This window comes from Nanorana parkeri, unplaced genomic scaffold, assembly GCF_000935625.1.
Source record: "Nanorana parkeri isolate BGI_ZX_2015 unplaced genomic scaffold, ASM93562v1 scaffold334, whole genome shotgun sequence".
In the NCBI taxonomy this organism is placed as follows: domain Eukaryota; kingdom Metazoa; phylum Chordata; class Amphibia; order Anura; family Dicroglossidae; genus Nanorana; species Nanorana parkeri.
In genome coordinates, this window is record NW_017306602.1 from 1,076,358 (window position 1) to 1,101,939 (window position 25,582).

The window sequence follows — 25,582 nt, forward strand, 5'->3', positions numbered from 1 at the left end:
TCACTTTCGTTTGCTGATTTTCATGGAAAATTCCATGCAATGGCAGGCCAAGAACCCCAGAAACAGCTAACCTGAAAGGGTCAATAAAAAATTGACCAAGTGCTGATTTGATTTTACATGGAAATCACTGCATTGAAAGATAAACTACAGACCATCTCAGATCACCAACCATCCCCAAGTCTTTCTGCTGTTGGTGACAAAAGGACTGTTCCGAACATATCAGGAAGCACTAGAATGCATTTTTTTGGAGGCTGCAAGCATTGCTCTGACTTTAGCCATGAGATCCTGCAAAGAAGAGATACAAAAAAATAGGATTCACTTCTGTATATTTGTTCAAAATACAAAGGCAGGAACTGGATGATACAGTATGAATGTTTGTAGAACACTAATTTTTTAATAAAGACACAACTGTGATGTTTTACACTTGTTCATAAACTGCCAATAAAACTTAACGGTGCAATCAGGGTGTCAAATGATCCAATAAGCCACTTTACATTGTGTTCTATTTTTGTTTGATTACATTTGTAACACTGTTATGTGCCAGCTTGTTCTTTATAGTTCTGTGTTCATGCCAAATAGAACCATTTCAACAAAGGTTACTTATGTACCACATGCATGACAATGTCTGATTCAAGGAGTCTGACTCCAGCTCATTAGAGAACAATTAATGCCCGGACTGTTAAAATATTAAGGCAATTCAATGATGACATTACTCCCTTCTGCCTTCTTTTTACCACAAAAATTATTAGCTCAAGTCATAGATGTATAATACACTTCAAATAGCATTTTAAAAAAATCATATACATATAATTATATGTAAATACTACAAAAAAAGCATTATGTACAGTTATTTAACCACTAGCAGTTTAAAAACATGGAATTCTAAGCAGGAGCAATTTGTAAATGAAAATACTCCCCAATTTGCACTTACATTTGTAAAGACAATTATGTACATGGTAATTATTATGACTGTCTAGGCCTGACCTATGGAGAAATGTTTGTCTGATATTTCATTGTGATTGTATAACCTTTGCTGAAAAAAATCAAATCTGGTTATTTAAACAGAATTTGAACATATTTTGAATAATAACCAAAATAATAAAAAATGGTCCTGCTGTAGAGACAAATGATATCCCCTCAAATCTCTCATATCCATCACTGGATAGTATGTGAGGCTAGCAGTGGTGGTTGTGAGAAACAAGCACTCCATTAGGGGACTGTATATGTGAAGCAGAATCCTGTTATGTTTATACTAGGTTAAGTGAAGCAATCATTTCAAAATGACTCAACAAAATGAATTGGAACTACAATATTTATAGTGGGACTGATGTAGACCCATTTCCCAGAAATCTTGATCATTCAGCTGTCGGGTGCTGGACACTTAACAAGCCTGCATTGCCAAAAAGCAATCTGCTGCTCAACTGCTAGTCATAACTTTAGCTGCCATGGCACATTCAAAATCTGACCTATTTTTGCTGACCACTACTTGGAAATTTAGACCAGTTGACAAGAACAGGTAATAGGAACTCTTTCCATACCCCAAAAAAGGACAGATTAACATGTAATCTTTATCCTGTTGATAGTCCCTGTGTAATTTTCATGGTATAGACTTTTAAAGTTATATTAAAAAATGGGTTATGCAGCAACTATTCTCCCAGGATAACCTAATGATTGCACCGTATAACTCCCTCAATGGATTAATATCAGAGTATCTGGATTTAGCATATGTGACTTTGTATTTTTTTTATCAGTAGAGGATTGCTTTTCATAATGTTGTGTAATGTTAGAATTCCCACCAGACTTTCCCTTCCTATGCACTGAAGATCCCTGCACAGTTTCCATGTGTTTAATTACTTCATTCATTTAACCCATGGCCTATGCTGACACTACCAATTAGGGTCTGATTTGTTCTAGTGATCGTAACAATGGTTAGGCAGCTTAGTAGATTCAGATAATTAAAAATATTTCACGCTGCAATTACCTCCCATTACGAGCAAGTGAAATGTGAACTTGCAAAGTTAACCCTTCATTTACAGTCTACCGTATACCCCATGCAGTGGGACCAAAATATCCTTGCTAAGTTTATCTCAGCAAAAGGCTACACTAACGGGAGTGTTTAAAAATAAAGGCTTAGCTGTTTAATAAGCTGGATGTAATATGCCTAATTACATTTACATAATGTTAACATATAATAAGCAAGTGTATGGCTATTAAACCGTATTGTTTATTATACAAATGTACACAGTCTGCAAGAATTGGCAAATGTCATCATTTACCGTATGTAAGATCTGTATTATATAAATTGACTAGATGTATATAAGCACATTTGTAAAATGTACAAACCCAATAGTTAATCTAAAAACAGAACAGGTTACTGTTCAGGTCATATTTTTCTGAACAGATCAGGGAGTACCATGGTACTATTACAGTAACATGGTACTATTAGTACCATGGTACTACATGGTACTATTACATATTATAGTTTAGCTGCTTTATATCCCGAGGTCTTTGAATTAATTTCATTCTAGAGCATTCTTTTTCTGTTTTTAAAACATGTCATATTTCCCTTAATTCTTTTACATACCCTAATTGCTTAATTTGTTAGTGCTTGTTCACACCAATTGCACACTGCAATTGGTGTGAACAAGCCCTTAAGAACATACACCGCATTCTTTTGAAAAACAAGTTCAATAAACCGAGTTCTATTCCATAGATCTACTTTTACTTTAAACAAACCTGTAGCAAACTGGCCAATTTAAATTGAGCACATGATGAACAGAGCATGAACTGAGGTTATCTTGAGTTAGAAGCTACCAAGGTATAGGCAAATCCTGCTTAGCCCAGGCTATCGCCTACCTATTGGCCCTTTAAAGTGATTTCTGACCAATAAGGAAAGCTCAGAAGGTGAGCCGAAGCACAAAACAGGAAACATCCAGTTTACATATAACTTAAGCTGTCATGATCTATGGAGCTACTGAAGGGTTTGACTTGGTTTTCCCTAATGGAAACCGCTCCTTATACAGTTTTAAGTACAGGATCATTCTGAACTGCCAGGTTTCCTTTAGGTAACATAACCACAGGTCATCCCAAGGAATCCCCCCCCACCCCTTCTTTTTATTATTAGAAAATGCTGATGACATCAATACCATTACTATATACTTTAAACCCTTTGAGCTTTAGAAGAGCTGTGATATAAAGAAAATCTTCAGCTATATACCACTTTAATATACAGACATAACAGCTATACTAAAGACTGCAAGCCTATTACAGAAAAACCTCTAATTTTACAGGGTCTGAGATACGATTCGGTCCTACAGTTCATTTACTGTGCAAGAATTTGCAACTCTCTACTGTGTGCTCAAACCTAAATTATTCTACAGCAAAGGAAGCAGACATATCCATTTATTTCAGAAAGTACTGATAGTGAACCACTTTACTTGTGCTAATGGAACAATGATGATTAGAAGAGATCACAGAGCCGCTACAGACGAAATGCAATATTACCTGAGTTATTTTGGTCTGAACGGAAGAGACAATTTCTGACGCAATATGGCCATCTTTGTCCTGGGAGTTTCCCCTGCAAATACACAGCAATCAGTTACGCCAACAGAGCTAAGGAAATGTAACCAAAGTGCCTGTGGTACACTACAAATGTGGAAAGCTAAAAACGATATAAACCAATTATGACTTTCTTTTTTCCCCCTTATTTTAAGTTAGTCATCCACAAACTGTGAATCTACTGGGAGAATTGAGCTGAATAGAAGTGTGAAAACGACCAAATGATCAGTCTTGTCAATTTAAAGATGCAGTTTGAGCAATGGTATCTGTCTATATCTTCAGGTATCCTATCAACAAAAGCAAGCCTGAAAGCAAGGAGAGCTTTTTGGAGATGTAAGTCAACATGCCCTATAAGTTTAGGGTGAGATTTAAATAATAGAACCGGAAGTATGGAGATGATTGGTGTACACTTCGAAAAAGTTGAAATTCCTGATTTACAAACTCGATCTTGGTCCGTATCTAAAGCCAATGGATGTACATGACAGATGGTAATAAGCAATGGTAGTATTCCTTTAACACTGGACTCCCCCTATTTGTATGAAATATTTACTCAAAGTAAAATCCATTTCTCTGCGTTTGTTAAAGGACACAGAAGAGATTGCTTAGGTCTTGACTGCTAGGTTAAAGCACCAACTTAAAATGTAGGAAACTAAGTACAAAAATAAATGCATAGCTTAGTGGTGGCCAAACATCTGCTAGAGGCAGGTTAGTTAGTTATAAAGCAGTCAATCGAACAATAACTGGTTACAGACACAATAACCAGAGGGGTGGATGCAATTGGGAAATCCCAAAGCAGTGTCAACTGAGGGGGTAGGATAAAAACAGAATTATTTCCCTTAGGCAGTCACAAGCACATTGCCACCTGCAGAGATTGATAGACAGATTAGCAGTCTTTGTAAAAAGAGTGCAAGCTCAGAGACCAACTGCTGGTCATCTGCAAAAATCCAAGAACCGCCCCTTGCATGATTTCCTGAGCTGAAAGCATCACACCAAATGACATGTGACATCAATGTAGACTGTGCAGGATCAGACTCAAGGCTTTGGGCATAGTGGGAATCAATGATGCAGACGCCTCTATCCCTCGGGATCAGGTCTTCAAAACCCATGGCGTTAAAGCCAACAACCGTGAAGCAGAGTAGAAAACTGGCCCTTGAGACATAGATCTGGATAATTGTAAAGAGCACACAGAGCATCCACCAGACCAGGTGGGAGTACCGCATCTGCATGGTTAAACCCGGAGCAATGAGGGTCACCAGAATGGCCTCCCTCTTGATTCATGTAGAACAGGCAAGGAGGTAGGTTTGTGAAGGCTGAAGGAAAAAAATAAAAAGGGGAACCAAAATTCCCAGCTGGAAGATTAGGTCCTTACTGGTTGACACTAGGCAAAAAACTGATCTGCCTCTAGCAGATGACCATTTGGACACCAGCATGGGCATTCCTTGGGTTGTGGTTTTGTTTCTATTCCTAGTGTCCTACTCCTGAAGATGGCGCTCTAACCCAAGGGTCAAGATCTAAAGTGTCCTTCAATGAACTTAAGAGAAATTAAGACATGGTAACATTTTACTACATGGTATGTCATATTTTAGCAGACAAAGTTTATTGTACTTTGTCTGAAAACTTATATATATATCACTATTTTTTCTGAAGCTGCTCTCGAAGGCTCGGCTTCATTTTTGCTCTAGCGAAAATAATGATACCTTACCTGTATCGCTCTTGGCTGGACCCTCTGCTCTCCACGGGAGAGATACTGGTTGAGTGTGTTGAACTGTGTGCTCCTTGTCTGCTGGGTGAGCGGGAAAACGACCTCACTTTCGTTTTGGATTCTGACCTCGAATGCCTTTTCTTCCGATTGTCATGTGGACTTCTGCGGAAAACAGAATAATGCAATTTAAGAGAATTCCATCATCAAAAGGATAATACATGCACACAAAGGGAAGTGCATTATCTGCAAAATAAGCTATGTTATAATGAATGTTGATACACATACATATTATGTAAGCCAACACACACTGATCCACTGGGTGAGCTAAGAGACATGTGAATTATGCACACAATCAGCTGACATTGGTTTCTTGTTTATCCAATTAGAAGGGAAGGATCTAGGCTCCACAGAGATTTCCAATAAGCTGAAGGAGCTCCGCATGTTAACAAGTGCTTCTGATGGTCAAATAGATGACTAATCTTTGCTTAGTCATCTCAGGTAATGTCTGAATCATCCAGCTCATGAATGGACATGCTTAAAAAAAAATATGCAAATCTAAAAGGTACATTTATAGAAACAACTAAACAATGCCAATAACTGCCTAGGTCAAAAAAATGCTTACAGAACAAAGCATGCATCCAAATTTCAGCATATCTTCTTGTAATACAAACTGAAATTATTCTAACTTTATTAACAGAGAAAACATACATAGAGGAAAAAGGCCATCATAATGGACTGGTTTACAGCAATTACAAAGTAGTAACATTTTGGCTACTACAATACAAGTAACAGTAGACGCATATTAAAATGCCACAAAGCTGTGCTCTTCTAGTTTGTCTTCGGGTGGATAACAAGAGTTACGGCCAATAGCCCCCATCCTAAAAAAAATGCTATTCCAGTTCCCCTTCGTGGCTGGCCACCTGTCTAAATGTGAAAGCACTCGAACATGTAATCTCTACAAAAGATCAGATTTGCTAGGAGCTCATGTAAAATGTTGATGAATGCTGTCTTTTGCATTCAGAAAGCAGGGATGTTGAAACGCAAATGCAGACAAAAAGCTGCATTTGACCTACACTGCACGCAATGCACATTTACCGCATTAAGTCAAATGCAGGCCCAAAAAAAGAAAATAGGAATCTGACAAGTGTTTGATGTACATTTACACAATGATGTACACTCATACATGTTAAATGTATGAAATAATGTCCATCTACATGAGCTCTTGCCCTCCATTTCAGCAGAGCTTGTATGACCAAGTGCCTAGGAATTTAGATTTAGGCCCAGCACTAAAGACAGCCTGGAGCAGCGGTCTCTATGGGAAAGGCAATATTGTCAAACCTTTTACTATTCTACCTATGTCAGCAAGACTGTCGACACAGATATACATTAACATTTATATTAGATGTAAACCCTAACTAAATGGGATCTAGTAGTCCATTAAAAAAAAACAGAAGTATGGCCCCAAAAAAATGAGCTACTGCACATTTACAAACCACAATGTGTATTGTAAAACTGCAGGTTTCAGAGTCCAAACTGGCAAAGGAAAATAAAAAAGAATGGAAAGGGGATACAAAAAAACTGTGAAGAGAGCCTGTTTATTTAACCTGTCAAAAACACATGATTGGCTTTCTGCCTATTGCAGAACTGTCTCTGTTGTGTTAAGCAGAGGAAACTTTATCAGGCACTGCAGGCTTTACACCATGGCCCACATATTATAAATGGGCCAAACAATGTGGCCTATTATACCAGTAGCTTACCACAGAACGTGCAAACAATCCAATCTATTTTTTTTTATCCTTAGCTGCAGCTCCAGGCTGCTGATATCCTGACATTTCTTTGCAGTCATTTTGTGCCTATGTACATGCACTGCTGTAATGGCTTCATGGTGTGTCTCAGGACAGATTTCCTGATGCTAACAGTGGACCATGCCTGCATAATGTGTGTTGAAATGGCAATTCCATCCAATGAAAGCGCGCGCGAGAGAGAGAGAACTACATACACATTAAATTCATGGTAAAATTTTTTTTTTTTTTTAGAATACTGTATTTACAGCATTTTTGTCAGGTTTAACTTTTTTTAAATATGTTTTATAGCTATAGCACTGTAGGGATGTTTACAACAGTTATCCCTTATGGTTTAAATATTAAAAGTAAATAAATAAAATTGCAACAACTGCTGCAGCAATTGTTGTAAGAGTTCGCATTTGTCGAAACCCTGTCACTTCTGTTGGACAGCAGGTAAATGTTGACAAAAATCTAAAAGCATGTGCATAAAAATGGTGACTAAAAAAAAAAAAGTCACGTATGTGACACATGCCTCAGAACACTATCATTACATGTATGAACTACTGTCCATACAGTCATCTAAATATGTTTCCCAACAGTGGCCCATAAGAGTGCTTATAGGAGGGAGAAAAACAGGAGGCTGTCACCAATGTGGTATTTTTAAAGACCAGAGAGTGGAGCAGTGCCAGTCTGCATGTAATGAATAGTGTTGTTTCCCTCCTATAAAGCCATCAAATCTCAGTATGGCTACATAGGACCCCAAATATATCAGCAATAAAAAAGCTCCCATAAAACATTTGAATTTACATTTCTAATTTAAGCTAGAGTTACCCTACCTGTAAAACAAGTATAACATTAACATCCATTCAGATGCCCTTTTTCCTAGGTTATTTTACACTTTTCAAACAAGATGTGTAATGTAATTCATTGAACATAAAGTCACTCAGCTACATCTTGAAGCTGCTGAAGCAGTGTGTTTAATAGCACTGCTGGCTGCTCTCGTCAGTGGCTGGTTAGCACATGAAGATGTGGCTCGCAAGGGACAATATATTTACTATGTTTTCCACAGAAATATATTAAGTCATTTTATATTCAGGCTTTTATGTACTGTTTGGAGGAAATTATTTATTGAAAGTTTTATAAGCAGAAAAACAAACAAGCAACCTCTGCTTTGTTTCATCACAACTGTAGATTACACATTTTAAGAGGAGGAAGGAAAAGAGCGACTGCAGGCACATCTGCCTGTCAATAAAACTTCTATGTGATGTGGGGGCTCTATCTTAAAAAAAAACAGCGCAGCTGTATTTTAACTGCATTGCTAAGCAGTTGTATGTACACGTCTTTGGACTACTGAACATGGAGCTTTATTTTGTAAATACCAGAGGTTCGGTATTGGGTAGAGTTAGCATTAAAAACTACATTTCATTTCTACTACTAAAATGATATACACAGGTGGTCAAATAAGGTATGATGTATGAAAACCTGAGGAAAGAAGTAGAGGGACTGGATTTCACAAATTATTAGAGTTTAGCTTTGTTGTTTTTACCTGCAGTCAGAAAATGACTTCTGAAAACTGGTTGGCTGTCACTTTCCTTTAACCCACTTGATAAAAATAAGTTTTGTTGTAAATAACAATTTTTTGGTTTACTCTGCTTCACTTCCAGTATTCATAAAATGTATACATTATCTAATGCTTTGTGGAGAGCACTAGCACTGGCATCCATCAAATCTACCCAGTTATACAGACACGGAGACTACAAATAACAATTTCAAGATGGTGTTGTCTTATATTTACATTGCTAGAGGGAAAACATACTTTGAATCTCTTACACGAATATCACTAAATGTATTTTATTAAACCCTTCTCAAGTGTTGGTGTTGCTGTTTAAGGCAAGGGCTTATCAGGAGCGGATCCGTGCACAGATCCTCTTCTGATCAGAGCGGTATAGACGGTATGTCCCCGCTGTGACATCCGTGTCCTTTTTTTTCGTGCGATGGAGGAAAAAACTGAAACTGCTGGACCCTGCGACTGTCTATGGGGAATCTGATGTAAACAGATATGTGTCCGTTTACATCAGATTACCCCAAATCCGGCATGATCCGATTCGTCGAAACAGAACACTGTTCCATCTGTTTTTTTGGACCCAGCCGAAGGTGGGGGTAACCAGATAACAATTAACAAATAACAATTTCAAGATGGTGTTGTCTTATATTTACAATTCAATTGCTAGAGGGAAAACATACTTTGAATCTCTACAGGAATATAGGTGGGGGTAACCAGGTCTAAATGGATGCTCGTCTGTTTACACACAGCTGCCCATAGACTTGCATTGGGCATCCGATTGGGTCTGTCTAAAAAACTGACAGACCGACCCGGTAGGAATGGCCGTCGGAAAGGGGCCTAAATCAGAGTAGCAGCTTTCAAAAAGTACCGGTATGCTTGTCTTTAAAGCATTCAATAAAGCCTTGCATTGTACTCACTCGGGTGTTGATCGTCTTTCCGAAATTGGCTGGTTATTACCTGCCAGTGCACCTGGTTCGTGCATTCTGCAAGAGTTTACGAGGAGAGCAGATAAAGCATGTTTTTTTGTTTTTCTCTTTACCTCCCCAAAAGACATCTAATAACACTGAGTAGACAATGAATGAGATATCAATGAAAAAAGAGCAGTGGCTGGCCAGATACCCTTATTGACTAGCCAGAGGGCAGATTAAGAGGAGACTAAGCAGTCTGTCTATTCCATACAGTTTATAGCACAGTAACCGGCACTGGACAACAAATTTTGTCTTCACGTAGCGTCATCATTGAATATGTGCGACGTGTAAAATTGGAGCAGCCCATAAGAACAAAAGGTATTGAACATTTCCGGAGCAGAAGCAAGAAAGATTACGCAATTAAAGTGACATTAAACCCTCAGATTTTTTAACATAAAACAATACTGTAATGTGTGCCTTACTGTAATCCATGGTCGTTTCCCTTCTCTTTGCTGCTCTTCCTTTTAAATCTGTATCTCTTCTCATGCTTGGGCAGAACTTCTGTTTTGCAGCAGACTGCCTTGTCTCTGGAATGGATACATGGTGTCTGTGTGTAGGTTTGCAACCTGAGCCAGCACTACAGGAAGAGGCACTCAGCTGCAAAGGGAAGTTCTCCCCAAGCATGAGAAGACATGAGGATTTAAAAGGAAGAGCAGCAAAGAGAAGGGAAACAACCATGGATTACAGTAAGGCACACATTACACTATTGTTTATGTTAAAAAAATCTGAGGGTTTCATGTCACTTTAAGTTTGCTAAAATCTCAGCAATACATTTTCATATTACAGTCAGCTAATGATCTGCTGCATAGAAAATAGAAATACAATGAGTCAATATATGTACTCAGTCTAAAAAAACAGTCTAGCATACAATAAAATACTGAGCTGTTTGTGTGGAAAATGAGAAAAACTATTTTATGTGGAAGACTTTCCTTTCGCTGTCTCCAAAACAGACTTAAGGTTGAAGAACAAGGCAGCAGCTTTGTAAATGAATTGTTCCACATTCGTCTGGCACTGTGCAGACAGAACCTGAAGAAAATGTGTTAAAAACACAAAAGGAGAAGATAGCTCAGGAAAGTAAATGGGTGAGACAGATGAAACCAAGGTGGAACCATGGCGAGTTTCAATTTATATTTTACTAGATGTTTTACCATTTATCACACTAATACAGAAAATAAGTCAGAGAATGTATTTCTTATTAAAACTGAGACCTCTCTTTGAATCCTTGTCCATGTCATTGGAGAAAAAAGTATGAAAGATAAAAAAATTAAAAATACATCAAAAACACATTTCAATGTAAAGAAAAATGAAACGGTGTTTGTACAAAAATTAACTGGTTAAAAAAAATAAACAGCATGCAGTGTAATGCCACTCTGTGACATCCCCAAATTTCTGTCTGTGCATATTATGTAAACATGAGTAAGATGCATTTCCTTCAGTATGTGCAATGTATAGAAAAGTGCTACTTTTTCTGCACTAATTCTGGCCAACAGCTTATTACTCCCTAATACCTCCATGGGAGTCCACAATTCACAGAAACAATGTACTTAGACCGCACTGTTTTTTTCAAGAGGCCATGACATTTAGATAGTGAACCTCCAATTGACATTTAAATGACTACCGATATCCTAAAAATAACCTTCTGTATTAGAAAGTCAGCTTTTTGGTAAAGTTTCTCAAGAACGAGGTATGTTCTGATAGGCTACAAAAGCTTGTAAAGAGCTATATATACTGTATGTAGTTATGATAGTATCCATGTTTCTTTTAGGAAAGGTTCTCTTTAAAGCTGGACATATTTAAGAAGTTAGTGCCCTGCTAAAATACCTCTCAGGTTCCAAACATTCTGCAAGTGAAGTTCCCAGCACATGCACAGCCAATACAAAGCAGACAGCTAGAAAGGCATTATCAGTAGATCAGGACTGGAAAACCATAGAATGTATTGTTCTTATATTCCTGTGGAGCAGGGGTGACCATTAAGTAGATCGCAAAGCAAACACTGGTAGATCGCGATCAGCTCACTGACCTGTGCTCCCTCCCACGGTGCTGAATGTGTCAGGGGGCGAAGACGGGAAGGGGCGGGGCACCTCTCCCTGTGTGCAACGTCGGCAGATAGAGACGGCAGATAGAAACAGGGGAGAGAGAGAAGAGACGTCCAAGAGAGAGGGTCAGTTCGCACGACAAAGTCTGCGTTCCAGAGTGTTCGGCCTCTAGAACGCACAGAAACGCAAGCCGGCTTGCAGCATTTTTGCAGATCGCACTGGACCGGAATGCAGGCACTAATGTGCCTGTGTTACGGGTGCGTACGATCGCCCTGCGGGCGTGGCTGCCATGCCATTGACTTCAATGCACCGCCATGCCCCTGAACGCAGGTGTTTTTTCATTGGTAGATCTCATTGAGCTTGTCATTTGAAAAGTAGATCTTCAGAAGAAAAATTGTGGGCGCCCCTGATGTAGAGTTTACAGAAAGGTCCAAAGTATAAAAAGTACTCTAATGGCAATATTTGTCCATCCCCACTGTGATCAGTTTGCAACATTGTTTACGTTTCAGGTCTAAAAATACAAGTGGCAGCTATCCAAGTGCTACTGACAATAGGTCATTTTTCTCGAGGCTGACATGCGACAGAGAGGAAAGAAGTAACAATTTAGGAAAAAACAAGGTGCCTGGGTTCCTCACCTGTACAATCAATTATTTATGGCTAATTTATTCAGAGTAAAGTCAAGCTTCACGAATACAGTGAGCTTAAACAACTCAGTAGCTTATATTTGATCTGGGCATTTTAATGTTCTTAAACAATTTAACACCAAACCAGTGTCAGGGGAATTCAATATTTAATTTCCCTGCTTAATTCAAACAGAAATCACTGCAAGCTAGACAATGAAAAAATATAAATGTGGGAAACTAGCGTGAGATTTAATAAAGTTTTATATAAAATGAACTATGAATAAAACATTCAATCCAATTTGTCATCCAATCCATACAGTACATCCCACTGTAGTATAAATGAAAAGAAATTAGTGCTACAAGGAGTGCCTTTTCATCAGTCTTAAAAGCATGAGGTTATTCAATTCATTTTTAAATATTTTAGGCATGCTTCTCCAAATAAACGACTTTACTTCAGAGATTTGCACATTATGACAACATTTCCCAGACAACTATTTTCTAGACATAAACACTCATTTACATCAACACAAGTCCTTGGGATAGCTATAGATGGAACTGTGTTTTATCCAAACTGAAAAAGAGCTGACACTTGTATGCCAATTGGTTTGTTTCATGTACAAAAACAATCCAAAGATGACCAATTGACAAATTTCAAACAGATTTTTCAAAATGACAGAAAACCACTCAGTAGACAGTTGTAACTAAGAGATGTTATCAATGTTATCGATCGAACAGTGATGAGCAGTGGAACACAGATCTGTGCACTGTAAAATCTGTTCAATCACAAATACACAAAGAAAACATATTTTTGCAATTGCCGGTATTTTTGAGTTACAACTTTTATAATCTTAATTTCGTCAAACAGTGGTTATGAGGAACATGGCTAACTATTCGAAGATAAAATGAGTTATATATATATATATATATATCATTAAATATAAGTCCTACAAAATGACTGCATTTAGAAGACTTCGTTTACCACATAACTTACAAATATCTGGGTTCCTGGAGAGTTCCTCTCTGAAATCCTGGTTCCACCCCATCTGCATGGACTTTAAAAGAATTAGACCCCCATATACAGTAAATAGCTTCCTGGCTGTGCTGGATTCTCCGCATATATTACTGTTCCGTTTCTAGAGGATCTTTGAAACATGCAATCAAGATATTATTTAGCCTGCGTAGGTGTTGGCCTGTTTGCTTCATTTTGGACAGACTTCCCTTTTCAATAAAAGAAAGGGGTTCAGTTTCTTAACTTCTGAATGATAATCCTTTATACCAAAATTGCTAGATCCAGCTTACTAGTTTTTGCTCATTGTAGTGACAACGTGCCTATATTTATAAAACAAAGTCCCCACTCTATGGCTAAAACGTAGTAGTACTCTGCAAGCATAGACATTTCAATTTGGACTGCTGTTATGTGTTACACTGCCAAAACTAAGTTGTCTCTTGGGCCCCTCTACATAAGCGGTAAGAACTATACTGCAGAGAGCTTATATTATAGAAGTGGCAGCTAAAAATAAACCTATTTCCTTTACAGCATATTCCTGTCTCCAGTTTCACAGAATAGTAAAAGAAATACATCTAACAAAAAAGATTTATTTATCTGGCATTTAGTAGCAACTTGAGAGCAATAGAGGCTGGCAGTTTGGATTCCTATACTGGTAGAGGATTTCAGAGCTACAAAAACTCCATCTGAAAACAGGGGCAGGCAAACAAAGAACAGCAGCTGTACAGCTCATTTCCCACTCCCTATGTCTATACCACAAAGGTCATAGTCGGGAAGAGGCAGGGGATCCAGCAGGAAGACGACCCTGTTCACGCAGGGTCATATCTTACACATAGAAACAAGGAATGAGCTTGTACTCTCTTCAGGAAATTCACACAAGATTATTGCAGCTGAATGATGTTTTTTTCAGAAGCACTGAATAGGATGAAATGCTGTTTTTTCCAGAAGAGATAACGCTGTAGTTTTAATTACATAGTTACATAGTATTTGAGGTTGAATAAAGACATTAGTCCATCAAGTCCAACCTATTAGGATCTCATTCTAGGAGTACCCATACCCCTGTATATTACGGTCCCTTAAGAAATCGTCCAAAAGTTTCTTGAACAATTCCACATTATTTGCTGAAATCACCGCCTGTGGCAGTGAGTTCCAGACCCTAACTGATCTTACTGTGAAGAACCCCCTTCGCACCTTGTGCTGGAATTTTTTTTCCACCAATTTTAGGTTATGGCCTCTAGTTTTTGTAACGGAGTTAATTTTAAACAGTTTATCGCTAATGTTGCTACCACCATTAAACATTTTGTACATGGAAATCATATCCCCCCTTAATCTCCTCACCTCTAATGTGAACATGTTTAAATTTAGTAGCCTCGTCTCGTAGCTCTGGTCCAGTCTTTTTATCAGTAATAGCTAATACGGAAACATGCCTTTTTAACATTTAATACTCTGCTTTATCCCTTAGTTGTATATTTCTCTACACATTACACCCCAATATTTAACCTGCAAATTGTTTTATTCATAAATACTGTGCAGCTTTACCCACAAACAAAATAGGATAGTGTTTTCAAGATTTGTCAATGGACAATTGTTCCATAAAATAAGATTTTTTTGACGTACAGATGTTCCTCACTTACCGATTTACCTGTTTTGCGACCACTCGCACTTACGACGGACCGCCGATCGACCTCCGACCTTGCGCGTCAGTGCGCCGTGTAGCCGGAAGTGGTGTCCTCCGATCTTCCCTGCGGGTCCCGCTAAGTATTTTTATTGCCCGATGTACAGTACACTGTTGGGTACTGTACACTGTTCGGTAATGCAGTACAGTACTGTAAAAAGAGTTCCTCACTTAACGACCAATCCATTTAACGACCAGGTAGTAGGAACGGAACTCGGTCGTTAAGTGAGGAATACCTGTACAATAAAATCTTTAACTGCATTACTCTACCCCTGCCACTAACGTATGGCATACAGCGGAACTAAACTGTTCCCAGCCTGCCACATCAGGAAGCCTTATGTCAGTGGCATTTACCGTTCTGCTATAAGCTCATGGTCGCTTTTAACGGTTCCCCTAACGGTCCCCTTTAAATTAATAGCTGTCTTCAGCGGCTGACTAAAAAAATTTACCGATCCTCTGTGTGCTGCACAAACTTACCGATCCTCTGTGTGCAGCACAAACACTGGAGTTAGGGATGCACAGATACTTTTCAAGTACCAGTGCAGATACTTGGCATTTTCATGAGAACTACCAGGGTTGCAGTGGTTGCAGCTGGGACCTGGCTCTGGCACTCCACCACTGTCCTGAAATCATTAGTCTGTATTGTTTTAGAAAAACTGTCACATGACAAACAAAAATGTATCAGTACTCGTACTTGTAAGTACTCGCAAAACTGGTATCTGTGCATCCCTTTATTTATAAAAACAAAATCTTACATTAAAACAGAGATGTACAAATCCCAGGAGCTCCGTGTGCTCCTTACAAATGACAGCTGCCTCCTAATTTTTGAATTTTTCTCTAGTCTTGGAGCTCAAAAGTATCGGTACATGTACTCGTACCGAGTACTGTACTAAGCATCTGTGCAACCCTAACTGGAGTGATCATCACTCCAATGTTTGTAAATAACTGGGGACACAGAGTAATATGTGTCCCCAGTTATGAATGAACAGGAAGTGCTTTACATAACTTCCTGTTCATTCATGACTTTCTCAATGGGGAGAAGCACTCGCTACATTACTCACAACAGTTTCTGAATGAATGGGAAGCCTCTATACTGAGTGCTTTCCATTCATTTAGAACAGAGGCTGCTGAAAATGAAATTGAGGCCCCCGTGTCCTCAATTTCTTTTTCTATTTCAAAAAGGGAAATGTCAGGGGTCTTTTGATTCTACTGGGCCTGTGCTTTCAGAAAATATATGGTTTGGGAGGTCTTTTACAAACGCTAGCAACAATGAAAAAGAAAATCAAAACGATGTGAAAAATAAATACATCTCTTAGAGCGTGCCAGATGGTTATAGTAAACCAGACCCTTACATTCAGGAATTAGTCTGCAAAAAGGCATGGTGAAACAAACAGCTTTTTTCGGAACAGAAAACGGTAGGAATCTGAAACAGTTTGTTAAAATCCTTGCAATTTACATTGATCACACAGAGGGGAGTTGCTTTTCTCTCAAAAGTCGAGTTACACCTAAAAGAGTTTATAGCTGGTGGTATTCTGCATTGCGCTGTATAATGTATTATTGCTGGGATTTGTAGTCCTCTATAGCCAGTGCCATTCTGCATTCATTGCTTTATAATTTTAGACTTTCCATTTCACTATATTGCACACCACACTTTTTTTTTTACTTCCACCGCTCCAAGCTTGCTCCTGTGATGGACCCCCCCCTCCCCCCCGATTAATTGAACGTAATAATTGGCTAACTAATCGATTTTGAAAATAATAGTTAGCTGCAGCCCTACTTGTAATTACTAATTTTTGTATGGTATGCTGCATTGTTTACACCTGTATAATTTAAGTCAAAACATATTCACATATCAGTAACAAATTTTGTTAAATTGTTTTGTTTATTTTAGTAAAATAATTTAAAAAAAAACAACTTTTATTTTACGCAAAATTACACATATCCTGGTAAGCAGGTGCAAACTAAAAACTCCCTGTAGCTACATTATCACAGGCATGCAATAAAAGTGGAGATAATCATAAGACATTTCATCTATAGTGGATAACATTTTTCTACCAGGAATTCGAATGAATTGCTATCAGGAGCAGCAACGATATGTACAAAATATATTTGCCATAATATTTTACAATGATCAGAAAGACATTAATTCCATAATTTTTCTCTACATAAAGCTAGGCACTGTTACCCCATAAGATTGGACAGCAGCATGTCTTTATCGTACATGTACAGACTTTACAAAGCCAAGATGCATTGCCTTTACAAAATATAGAGGTAAAGTATGGATAGGCATCAGAATTCTAGATAATACCCAAGTGCCAACAGAAAGAGGAGCATACAATGTGCAAAAGCACAAAGCTCTTCTTGCAGGCATAGCAAGAGACTGAACTTCTCTTCTACACCGTGGAAAAAGCACTACAAAGCACAGCAAGATCTGCAAACCTGGAGTCCAATAAAAGATTTTTTTAATGCCCGTCTCTTCAGCCAAAACACCTGTAGTATTTCTACTAAAAAGGGCTCTCTAAAAAAAAAACCCCCAAAAAAACCGTGTACTTAAATTTGTAAACATCAAAAAACTCCTAAATAATGTGGTTGAACGTCGCTGCAAGATTCATTGGCAGCAATGTTTGTATGCTACATAATCTAAAAGGAGAACTATGGGGTACACCTTTTTTTACATTTTTAGTTTCCTATTGATACAGGAGTACAATTTGCAATGTACTCATCTAATAAAAAATGCATTATAAGCATACAATTCATTGTAATACACTGTGGGCGGGGCTATGCTTTGCTGCAAAGTGATCCAATATTGTCAGTATCCTCCTCTCCCATTGAGTGACAGCAGCTTGTAGAAGCTGCGGTGCATTCATGAGAATCTGTGCAGGCGCAGCAGCTTAGGGCACATCCTATCAGAGTTTATTCATGTCATGTCCGTCCTTGTCCCCCTCTCTCCTCCACATTGTTGTCTTGGGACATATACAGAAAGAAGAGATGGAGACAGCAGAGTGGAGGAGAGGAGGGCGAAGGTAAACTGACGGTCTTAGTGCCGATGTGGTATGTGTATTGTCTGGAGACAGTAGTGTGGAGAGGGGAAGGGGCGAAGGACAAACTGCAGGATGGATGTGCAAGTGTTCGTAGACCTGTAACCTGACATGAATAAACTTGGATAGGATGTGTCTTGAGCATCTGCACAGGTTCTCATGAACACGCAGCAGCTCCTACAAGCTGCTGCCACTCAATCCCGACATTGTTATCAGTATCGCTGCTCAGCACAAAGCTTAACCCCGCCCACATCATATTACATTGATTTGTAAGCTTATGGTGCATTTTTGTATACAGGAGTACATTGCAAATGTACTCGTGTATCATAAGGAAGCTGAAAGTTGCAAAAAAAGGTGTATCCCATAGTTATCTCTTAATAGAGAAGGCGTCATGTCCAATTCTCACCGGGCTATATGAAACTGACATTGGTAACACATTGCTATGGTCAAATCTACAACAAGAGAAAACTGCTTGTTTATGAGGCATTTCTACTGTTAACAGTAATAACAATTGCAGTTATAAGGCATGTAAAATCAATGTTGACATTTTGACTTTAGTAAGGAATACATATTAATAGTTTGACTTAATTTTCTAAAATATCAAAACAATGTAAATTACCCCCCCCCCATTTGCCAAGATTTTTCCACTTTACTCATGGCTGACACATGTGCTTGTAAGCCCCCCATTCCCAGAAGTGTTAGAAATGCAGCAAAGGTGGGTACAAATGGGTTGGGGTGGGCTTTGAAGTGTATGCAAACCCAGTCACTAAAATGACAAATAAGCTTTAATAGTATTGTAATTTCAAAAGTATTTTGCTTCTGTTTAAAATCTACATTTTTCATTACTATAAAAACACTTTTTTTCTGCCATGGAGCTTAGGCACATCCTGATATAGGTGATGAAGCTCTGTCCCTGTTTAATTGCTCTCCAGTGTTGCCACCCAGGCACATGCATTTCTGGAAAAAATTACAAGCAGCTGCTCAATGCCCAGCCATGTTCCACTGTTATCACCATCAGCAAACCACCCTGAGTAATGACATGCAGTCTTTGCTGGAATGCATGCATGCAGAAAAAAGGGGCTGAAAACGGGCATCAGCAGCACTAAGATGTGACAAAACAAGAAAAATATATTCTAAAAAAAAATTTGCCAACTGTTTACAATACATAGTGATTAAGCACTAAACTAAAAGGTAATCTAATTAGGGTTTAGATCTACTTAAACTACACTGTCATTTTCACCAAACAGGCCATAGTGAAGAAGTCTCCAAGTAGAACATATTCTATACAATGTGAAAGCATTTTCTACCGTGATCGTGAGCGCTTCTTGCTGTTTCCAGGAGTGTATCCGGCACGATATGAACATGTAACTGCCCGGTCATCTTCTCTTCTCCTTTCTGATGACTGAGAAACCTTTCTTGGTGACCTTGAGTGAGATCTAAAAAAAACAAAAATGAGAATAAATGTCCATAACCTTCAGAGCCAGGGGTCAGAAAAAACTGGACATTTGACAGATTTGGCTACAAGTAAATAAATAGGTTTGGTGTCAGCGGGTTCATAGCATCCACAGACATAAACCGATCCAGCTGGTTATGGCCTGATTAGTCAGTGAGACACCAGCCATTCACTTGACAGTAGGTCACATATAAACTGCCCATATTGTATGTTCACCGATATTGTATGTTCACAACTAATCTCTACCCCCCCCTTGATACAGTCAGCACTACTGCTCTCCTTCCTTCATAGGCACTAATGTGTATGCTTGGGTGATGCACATATACAGATTAATGGTGATCTCCATAAAATTATAGATTCATGGCATTCAGGGGTGATATGTGGTATAAAGGACTTCATTTTGTTGCTTACTATGGGAAATCATATTTTATAAAACCTTAACTGCCCTCTGCATTGTACTTCCTATCGGAAATAGGACAGTTCTATGGGATTGGCTTTTGCATTCCAAATATTACATAACACATGTAATGATAGTGTGCAAGGTAGTGTTATTACACAAGAGAAGCAAAATTTTAATAGCATTTGATAGCCTGAAGCCAGGAAGCTGCCATCTAAAGCTAAACAGATACGTATCTATGATTTGCCAAGAAATAAAATAAAAAAAATTGCTGCTGCCATGATGTGACTTCAAGCTGCTGTCTATGGCTAGCTTTGGTGTGGAGCTGCTGCAAAGACAGTAGTGAAAGGCTCAAGTCAAATCCAAGACCCCTCCTCTAATTGAAAAAAAAAAAAAGCCTTGTATTTTTCTCACAGAATGCAAGGCGATTAGAGATTGGAAGATGAGAGATGAGAGATCACGCCGCATCCTGCCCCCCTCTGCTTTTCCTCCATTTACAGGACGCCTTGTAGTCTGTGAGGAAAATAGAAGGCTTTTTGTAAATAGGCAATAAGTAACGAGGGGGTGGGGATGTGACTTGAACCTAGTGCTGCAACTAATGATTATTTTCATAATCGATTAGTTGGCCGATTATTTTTTCGATCAATTAATCTGATTTAAAAAAAAATAACATCCCTTATTTAAGATAAAATACACAAACATAACAATTAGTTTAGAATGAAACTGCATGCATTGCAATCGCACTGCACTGCCTAGAATTGCGGTACTGTGCGTTCCAGTGCAGGCAATCACACTGTGGGTGGGAGGTGCATTTGGGGTCCATTGAAATGAATGGCACTGCAATGCACCTCCAGGGGCAGAATTTGTCAGGCCAAAAACCGAAAGTCTTTTTTCCACCTTTTATAATTTTTTTTTAAATAATTGTATTGTAAGCACATGGCACTTGAATAGCTTTAGCCAGGGAATGACAGCTGCCAGTGGCAATATTCCGCAGATGCAGCTGAATGTAAATACAGAAATACAGCAGGTAGCGGGCTAGTGAAATAGCCAGCCTGCTATTGACCATTTGAAATTGCAATAGCCTATAGTAGGCTGGCTATTGTACCTGCCCGCTGTGCCCTCCTCCCAGCGTGGATGAGAGGGCTAGGGGATCCAACCAATCGATAAGAATAGTTGACAACTATTCTCATAATCAATTATTGATCAATTAGTTGGTTGCAGCCCTCCACACATACAGCTAGTGAGTGATAACGTACAGAGCTAGAACATATTTTAAAATAACATTTTCCTGGAGTTCTGCTTCAATTCTTGAATACTCTTACAATTAATGCAAGTCTTAAGTGCTCATGAGAACAGTCTAACATTGAGTGAGAGATAGGGATGCACCGATACCACTTTTTTACGACCGAGTACCGATACTTTTGATCAAGTACTCGCCGATACCAATTACCGATACTTTCTCTTAAAGGGACAGGTCACATTTTTTCTAAAGCAATACAAACTAATGATTTAAGTTCAGTTTTTTAACATTATGATTCATGAGATGACGAGGGAGCATGGCGCCGCCTTTCCGGCCAATCAGAATGCCGGCGCCCGGCTTCCAGATTTGTTAGCTTCCTGACCAATCGGGAAGCCAGGCAGGGCGTCATTACACGCTACCCGGCTTCCTGATTGGCCGGGAAATCACAAGTGACGAGAGAGCATGGAGCCGTTTCCGGGCCAATCAGGAAACCGGGCAGCGTGTAATGATGCGCAGCCTGGCTTCCTGATACAGGAAGTACTCGTGCTAGGTATCGGAGCATTTGGGCGAGTACGAGTACTCACCCAAATACTGGGTATCGGCACCAATACTGATACTAGTATCGGTGCATCCCTAGTGAGAGACTAAAAAAATAAATAAAATCAAAAATAATAATCACAGCTCTGCAAAACTGGGCAAGCATTTTCCCCCTCAAGACAACCTTTAAGAGGTTTTTCAGCAGTGTTAAAAACCAATGAAAGAAAGGTTGTGAATAGTGTTGAGAAGGAACATATGCCCACACATGTATATTGTATATATACAGGCGTACGCAAGGATGGCAATATGCAGAATAGGGACACAGTCTGAGACACTATGCATTAACATACAAGATATTGAGATATCTAACTCTTTGTTAGGACAGACAGTCCTGAACAACGACTAGTTAACTGATAATGAAACACACACACACACACACACACACACTATGTCAAACATACCTCCCCTGCCCCCTCAAACATTACATAGCAAGGTAGAACGGAGAAGGATTTTTCAGTCCTGGAGTTTTCCAATTAGAGCATTCAAAAAGGTAAAATGTAATTTTAAATTTTTTTTTTTTAGAGTTAAGAACAGGAACATGTAACAAATATAAAGTATCACAATTTGGTTGCAAAAGTGGAAATACATGTTAAAGTCTAAGGTGGTAGCTGTAGTCTCCGAACAAGAGAATAGCCCTCTCTTTGGAACAAAAGGTTCACACTAGTTCAAATATTATACTGTTGAAAAACAGAGATTCCCTCAGGTATCAATTTTCAGTTACATCATTTTAAAAGGCAGGAAGCCAGCAAGAAATTAACTGAATGGTTTAGCCTCTGGACACCAAGATGTAAAATTAATAATTTCAATTTTACATTGAAAAAAAAAAAATCAATATTAGTTTATACAGATGAAAAAAAAAAAAAGTAGGAAAATAGGAAAAAAACGTAAATCACGGTCTAGAGATAAGACAAGAACACAGTGTGAAATCACAATGCTCCGTCCCATGACAACTCTGATCTAATATTCAGCACTAATTCATGTTACATACATATAACCATGTGACAAGTAATGAAGCAGATTTTAGAGCAGCAACAGTAATTAGAGCAGCTTGTTTAATGGCATTAACTCCTTACAGTGTTCTCTTGATTTTTAATGAAAAACCATCACCAATTTGGTTCTGACACACTCTTGGATTAGATGACCGCCTGAATAAGCAGTGTACACTTACTATCTGTGCATACTTGTCATACCGAGCACAGCTCAGAACATCTCATATATCACACTGTAAAGGCCTTAATGCAGTTGGGATAAAGCCTTGATTCTCAACTGGTGGGTCGTGAACCCATGTTCAGTGGGTCGCCACGTGCCTTTCACTTTTCTAGGCTCCTCAGCCTCCCCCTAGCGCAGCACTGTCAGTTCCCACGCCAAGCAGCCATTCCCATGCTGCTCGGTGCCGAGTGTCAGCCTGACGTGGGCTGGGGCTATTGCCGCAAGGGAGCTCTACCCATACATGCATTGCTTACAGCATGTCCTGTAGAGGTACCTAGACCGGAGTGACATCACGTTTCCAGCTCTCGGCACCTCTACAGGGCACAGCAGCCCACACTGGACCCCAGGCTAAGGATCCACTCCAGTTCTCGTAATGTAGGTAGACTGGGTGTCTGTTTTTCAAAGCACGTTCACACTAATACAGTGTGTTAATCGAACAGCCATGTGCGAATAACGCACTGTACCATGCAATCGCACCTACGCGTTTGCCATTTGAATGGCCCCCCAAACACCTTCTGCACACAGTTCAATCACCTGCGCTGGAACACGCAGTACCGCAATGCTGTGCATTCCATTGCAGTGGGACTTGGGTCGTGATTTAAATGACCAAGGACAAATGTGGGTCTTGAGGTTACATAGGTGGAGAACCACTGGGATAAACAATGGATATGAAGAAAGAAAACAGTTTACAGAAGCCTTGTTTAGATCATACCTGGAGCGCCGAACTGTTCTATAGGCGGTGGGAAGAGAATGCTTAACTTTTGAATGGGAACGAGATTTGGAATTATAATGAATCTTTGGAGAATGTGATCTGGAACGGGATCTCTTTTTCCTTTTCTTCTTCTTTTTCTCTCTTTCAACCCGAGAGTATTCTTGAATTGGGGACCTTGCTGTCATAGGATACTCTGTAGTAGGCACAATGATATCTTCTGGTAGAAGGTCATAGTCCATGTTCCCAACCTGCAAATTGAAACAAAAAAAGTTGCAAGGGTTAAGGTTTTTTTTTTTCCCCCCCCCCCCTTCACTTTGTGAAGCAGATTGAAACAATTACTTGAATATGAAGAATTATTTTTTAAACAGATCAGCATTTTGCTACATTTAATCGATAGGCCCTTGTCTGCTGCAAAGCCCTGGTTCTTTGGATTCATTCATGAGGGTATAGCAGAAAATTATAAAACAGATTCAACATAAAGAAGAAAAAGACATCAATAAAAGGCCCAACTAAATGAAACAGATTGCAAGCAGATCTGGACAAAGCCAAATGAAGTCTTTTCTTTGACCACCGTCCACTGCAGCTGCCAGGATGAATAAGACCTAAAATGCTGACACCCATCAGTACAGGCAAATACTGATGCCCTAATTATAGTGCTGTCATTGAATAGCTTGGCTGCCTCCCCAAAGTCAATTTCTACAGTTGGACCATGTAAGAACACATTGTTAAAAAATAAAATATTTAAAAGTTGGACTATGAAATCACTTGACAAATGAAACAATGAAAACAATAACAATAATGTGCTTTAACCTACAACATGGTAAATAGAATATATTGAACTAGCAGTGTATTTACCTGCTTTAACGACACTACTTTAACGTCAGAAAAAATTGCTCAAATTGAGTTAATTTTCCCGAAAGGATTGAGTTTCTTTTTGCCTCATCCATCAGTTCTTTTCAAGCGCGCACACAAAATCAATAGAAGGCAGAATAAGTTTTAGAGGGTTGTTGCGGGTGTTCCTAATTGCTTTGAGTATCAATGGTTCTGATGAGCCAAGTGAGGACACAAAGACTTGACAAACTTCGCATAATGGCTAAAACCGAGCCAATCCTTGTTAGACTGTTATGATGATGCACAATAAAAAGGCAGGGCAAAGCAAACAATAGCTCAAGTGTATGTGAAATCAGGAAAAGTTAAAGAATTGTCTGCTGAACGTAAAGCGACACTAAACTCAGGAGTTCAACCTTAACAATACATTCAAGTACCTTCTCTATTCACAATAATCTATCTTATTTGTGTATCACTCAGCTGTAGATCCTCAAACCATCTCTGAATTGTTGCCAACACTGTCCTTCCTTCTGGAGGGTGACTACTTTTGTTCCCCATGGTCCCTGTGTGGGTTGTAAAGTAGCCACCTTTCCAAGCTCACTCCGTGATGCACTACAAGCTCATGTTTAGTTTACTAATTTGTAGTGAGATTGTAGTCCATCCTGGGAGTGAGCTTGGAGAAGAGACTGCAGCGACTGGTCTAGCAGCCAGGCGGGACTGAGGATCAGGTATTTATTTCTTTATTTTCCTTCCTAGACCAAAATGAGCACTTAACCCTAGCAGTGCAGGAGTAGCCCCACTGAAAGGGTTCATTTGGAAAAACCCCTTGAGTTCTCCTAACCAGCAAAAGCGTACCCGTTTCAGAACAGGGAAGAGCGGGATAAAGGATAAATTGGGGGAAGAGAGACTGGGACTAAGTGAAAAGGGGCTAGTCTGATAGATTAGAGAGAGATCCAGTATTAAATAGAGTAGAATGACCAATAGATAAAAGTGGAGGGAGGAATAAGATGAATGAGTGATAGAGAGGAGGGATACTGTGCAACGTGCAGAGCTGTTGTATTAGAGATAGAATTAGGGGAGAATTATAACCAGCGAAAAGATACAATGTGACATAGCAGCATGAAGTATGAAAAAAAAATCCCAACATGTAGCAGTGGATGAAAGTGGGCTTAAAGAATGAGTGGTGTGGGGC

At 39.1% G+C, this 25,582-nt stretch overlaps 1 protein-coding gene across 2 annotated transcripts in view; it reads right to left on the reverse strand.

Moving 5' to 3' along the window:
* Window positions 1–203: 203 nt before the first annotated feature.
* The window catches only part of SFSWAP (splicing factor SWAP homolog), a 111,049-nt gene continuing 85,670 nt past the window's right edge, over window positions 204–25,582 (reverse strand). For both annotated transcript variants that reach the window (XM_018558356.1, XM_018558355.1), the window contains 5 exons: window positions 23,563–23,810; window positions 19,262–19,390; window positions 5,261–5,422; window positions 3,505–3,577; window positions 204–285 (listed from right to left, as the gene is read on the reverse strand). In XM_018558356.1, the coding sequence (XP_018413858.1) occupies window positions 220–285; window positions 3,505–3,577; window positions 5,261–5,422; window positions 19,262–19,390; window positions 23,563–23,810 (678 nt within the window). In that variant the 3' untranslated portion in view covers window positions 204–219. The remainder of the gene's footprint in view (window positions 286–3,504; window positions 3,578–5,260; window positions 5,423–19,261; window positions 19,391–23,562; window positions 23,811–25,582) is intronic.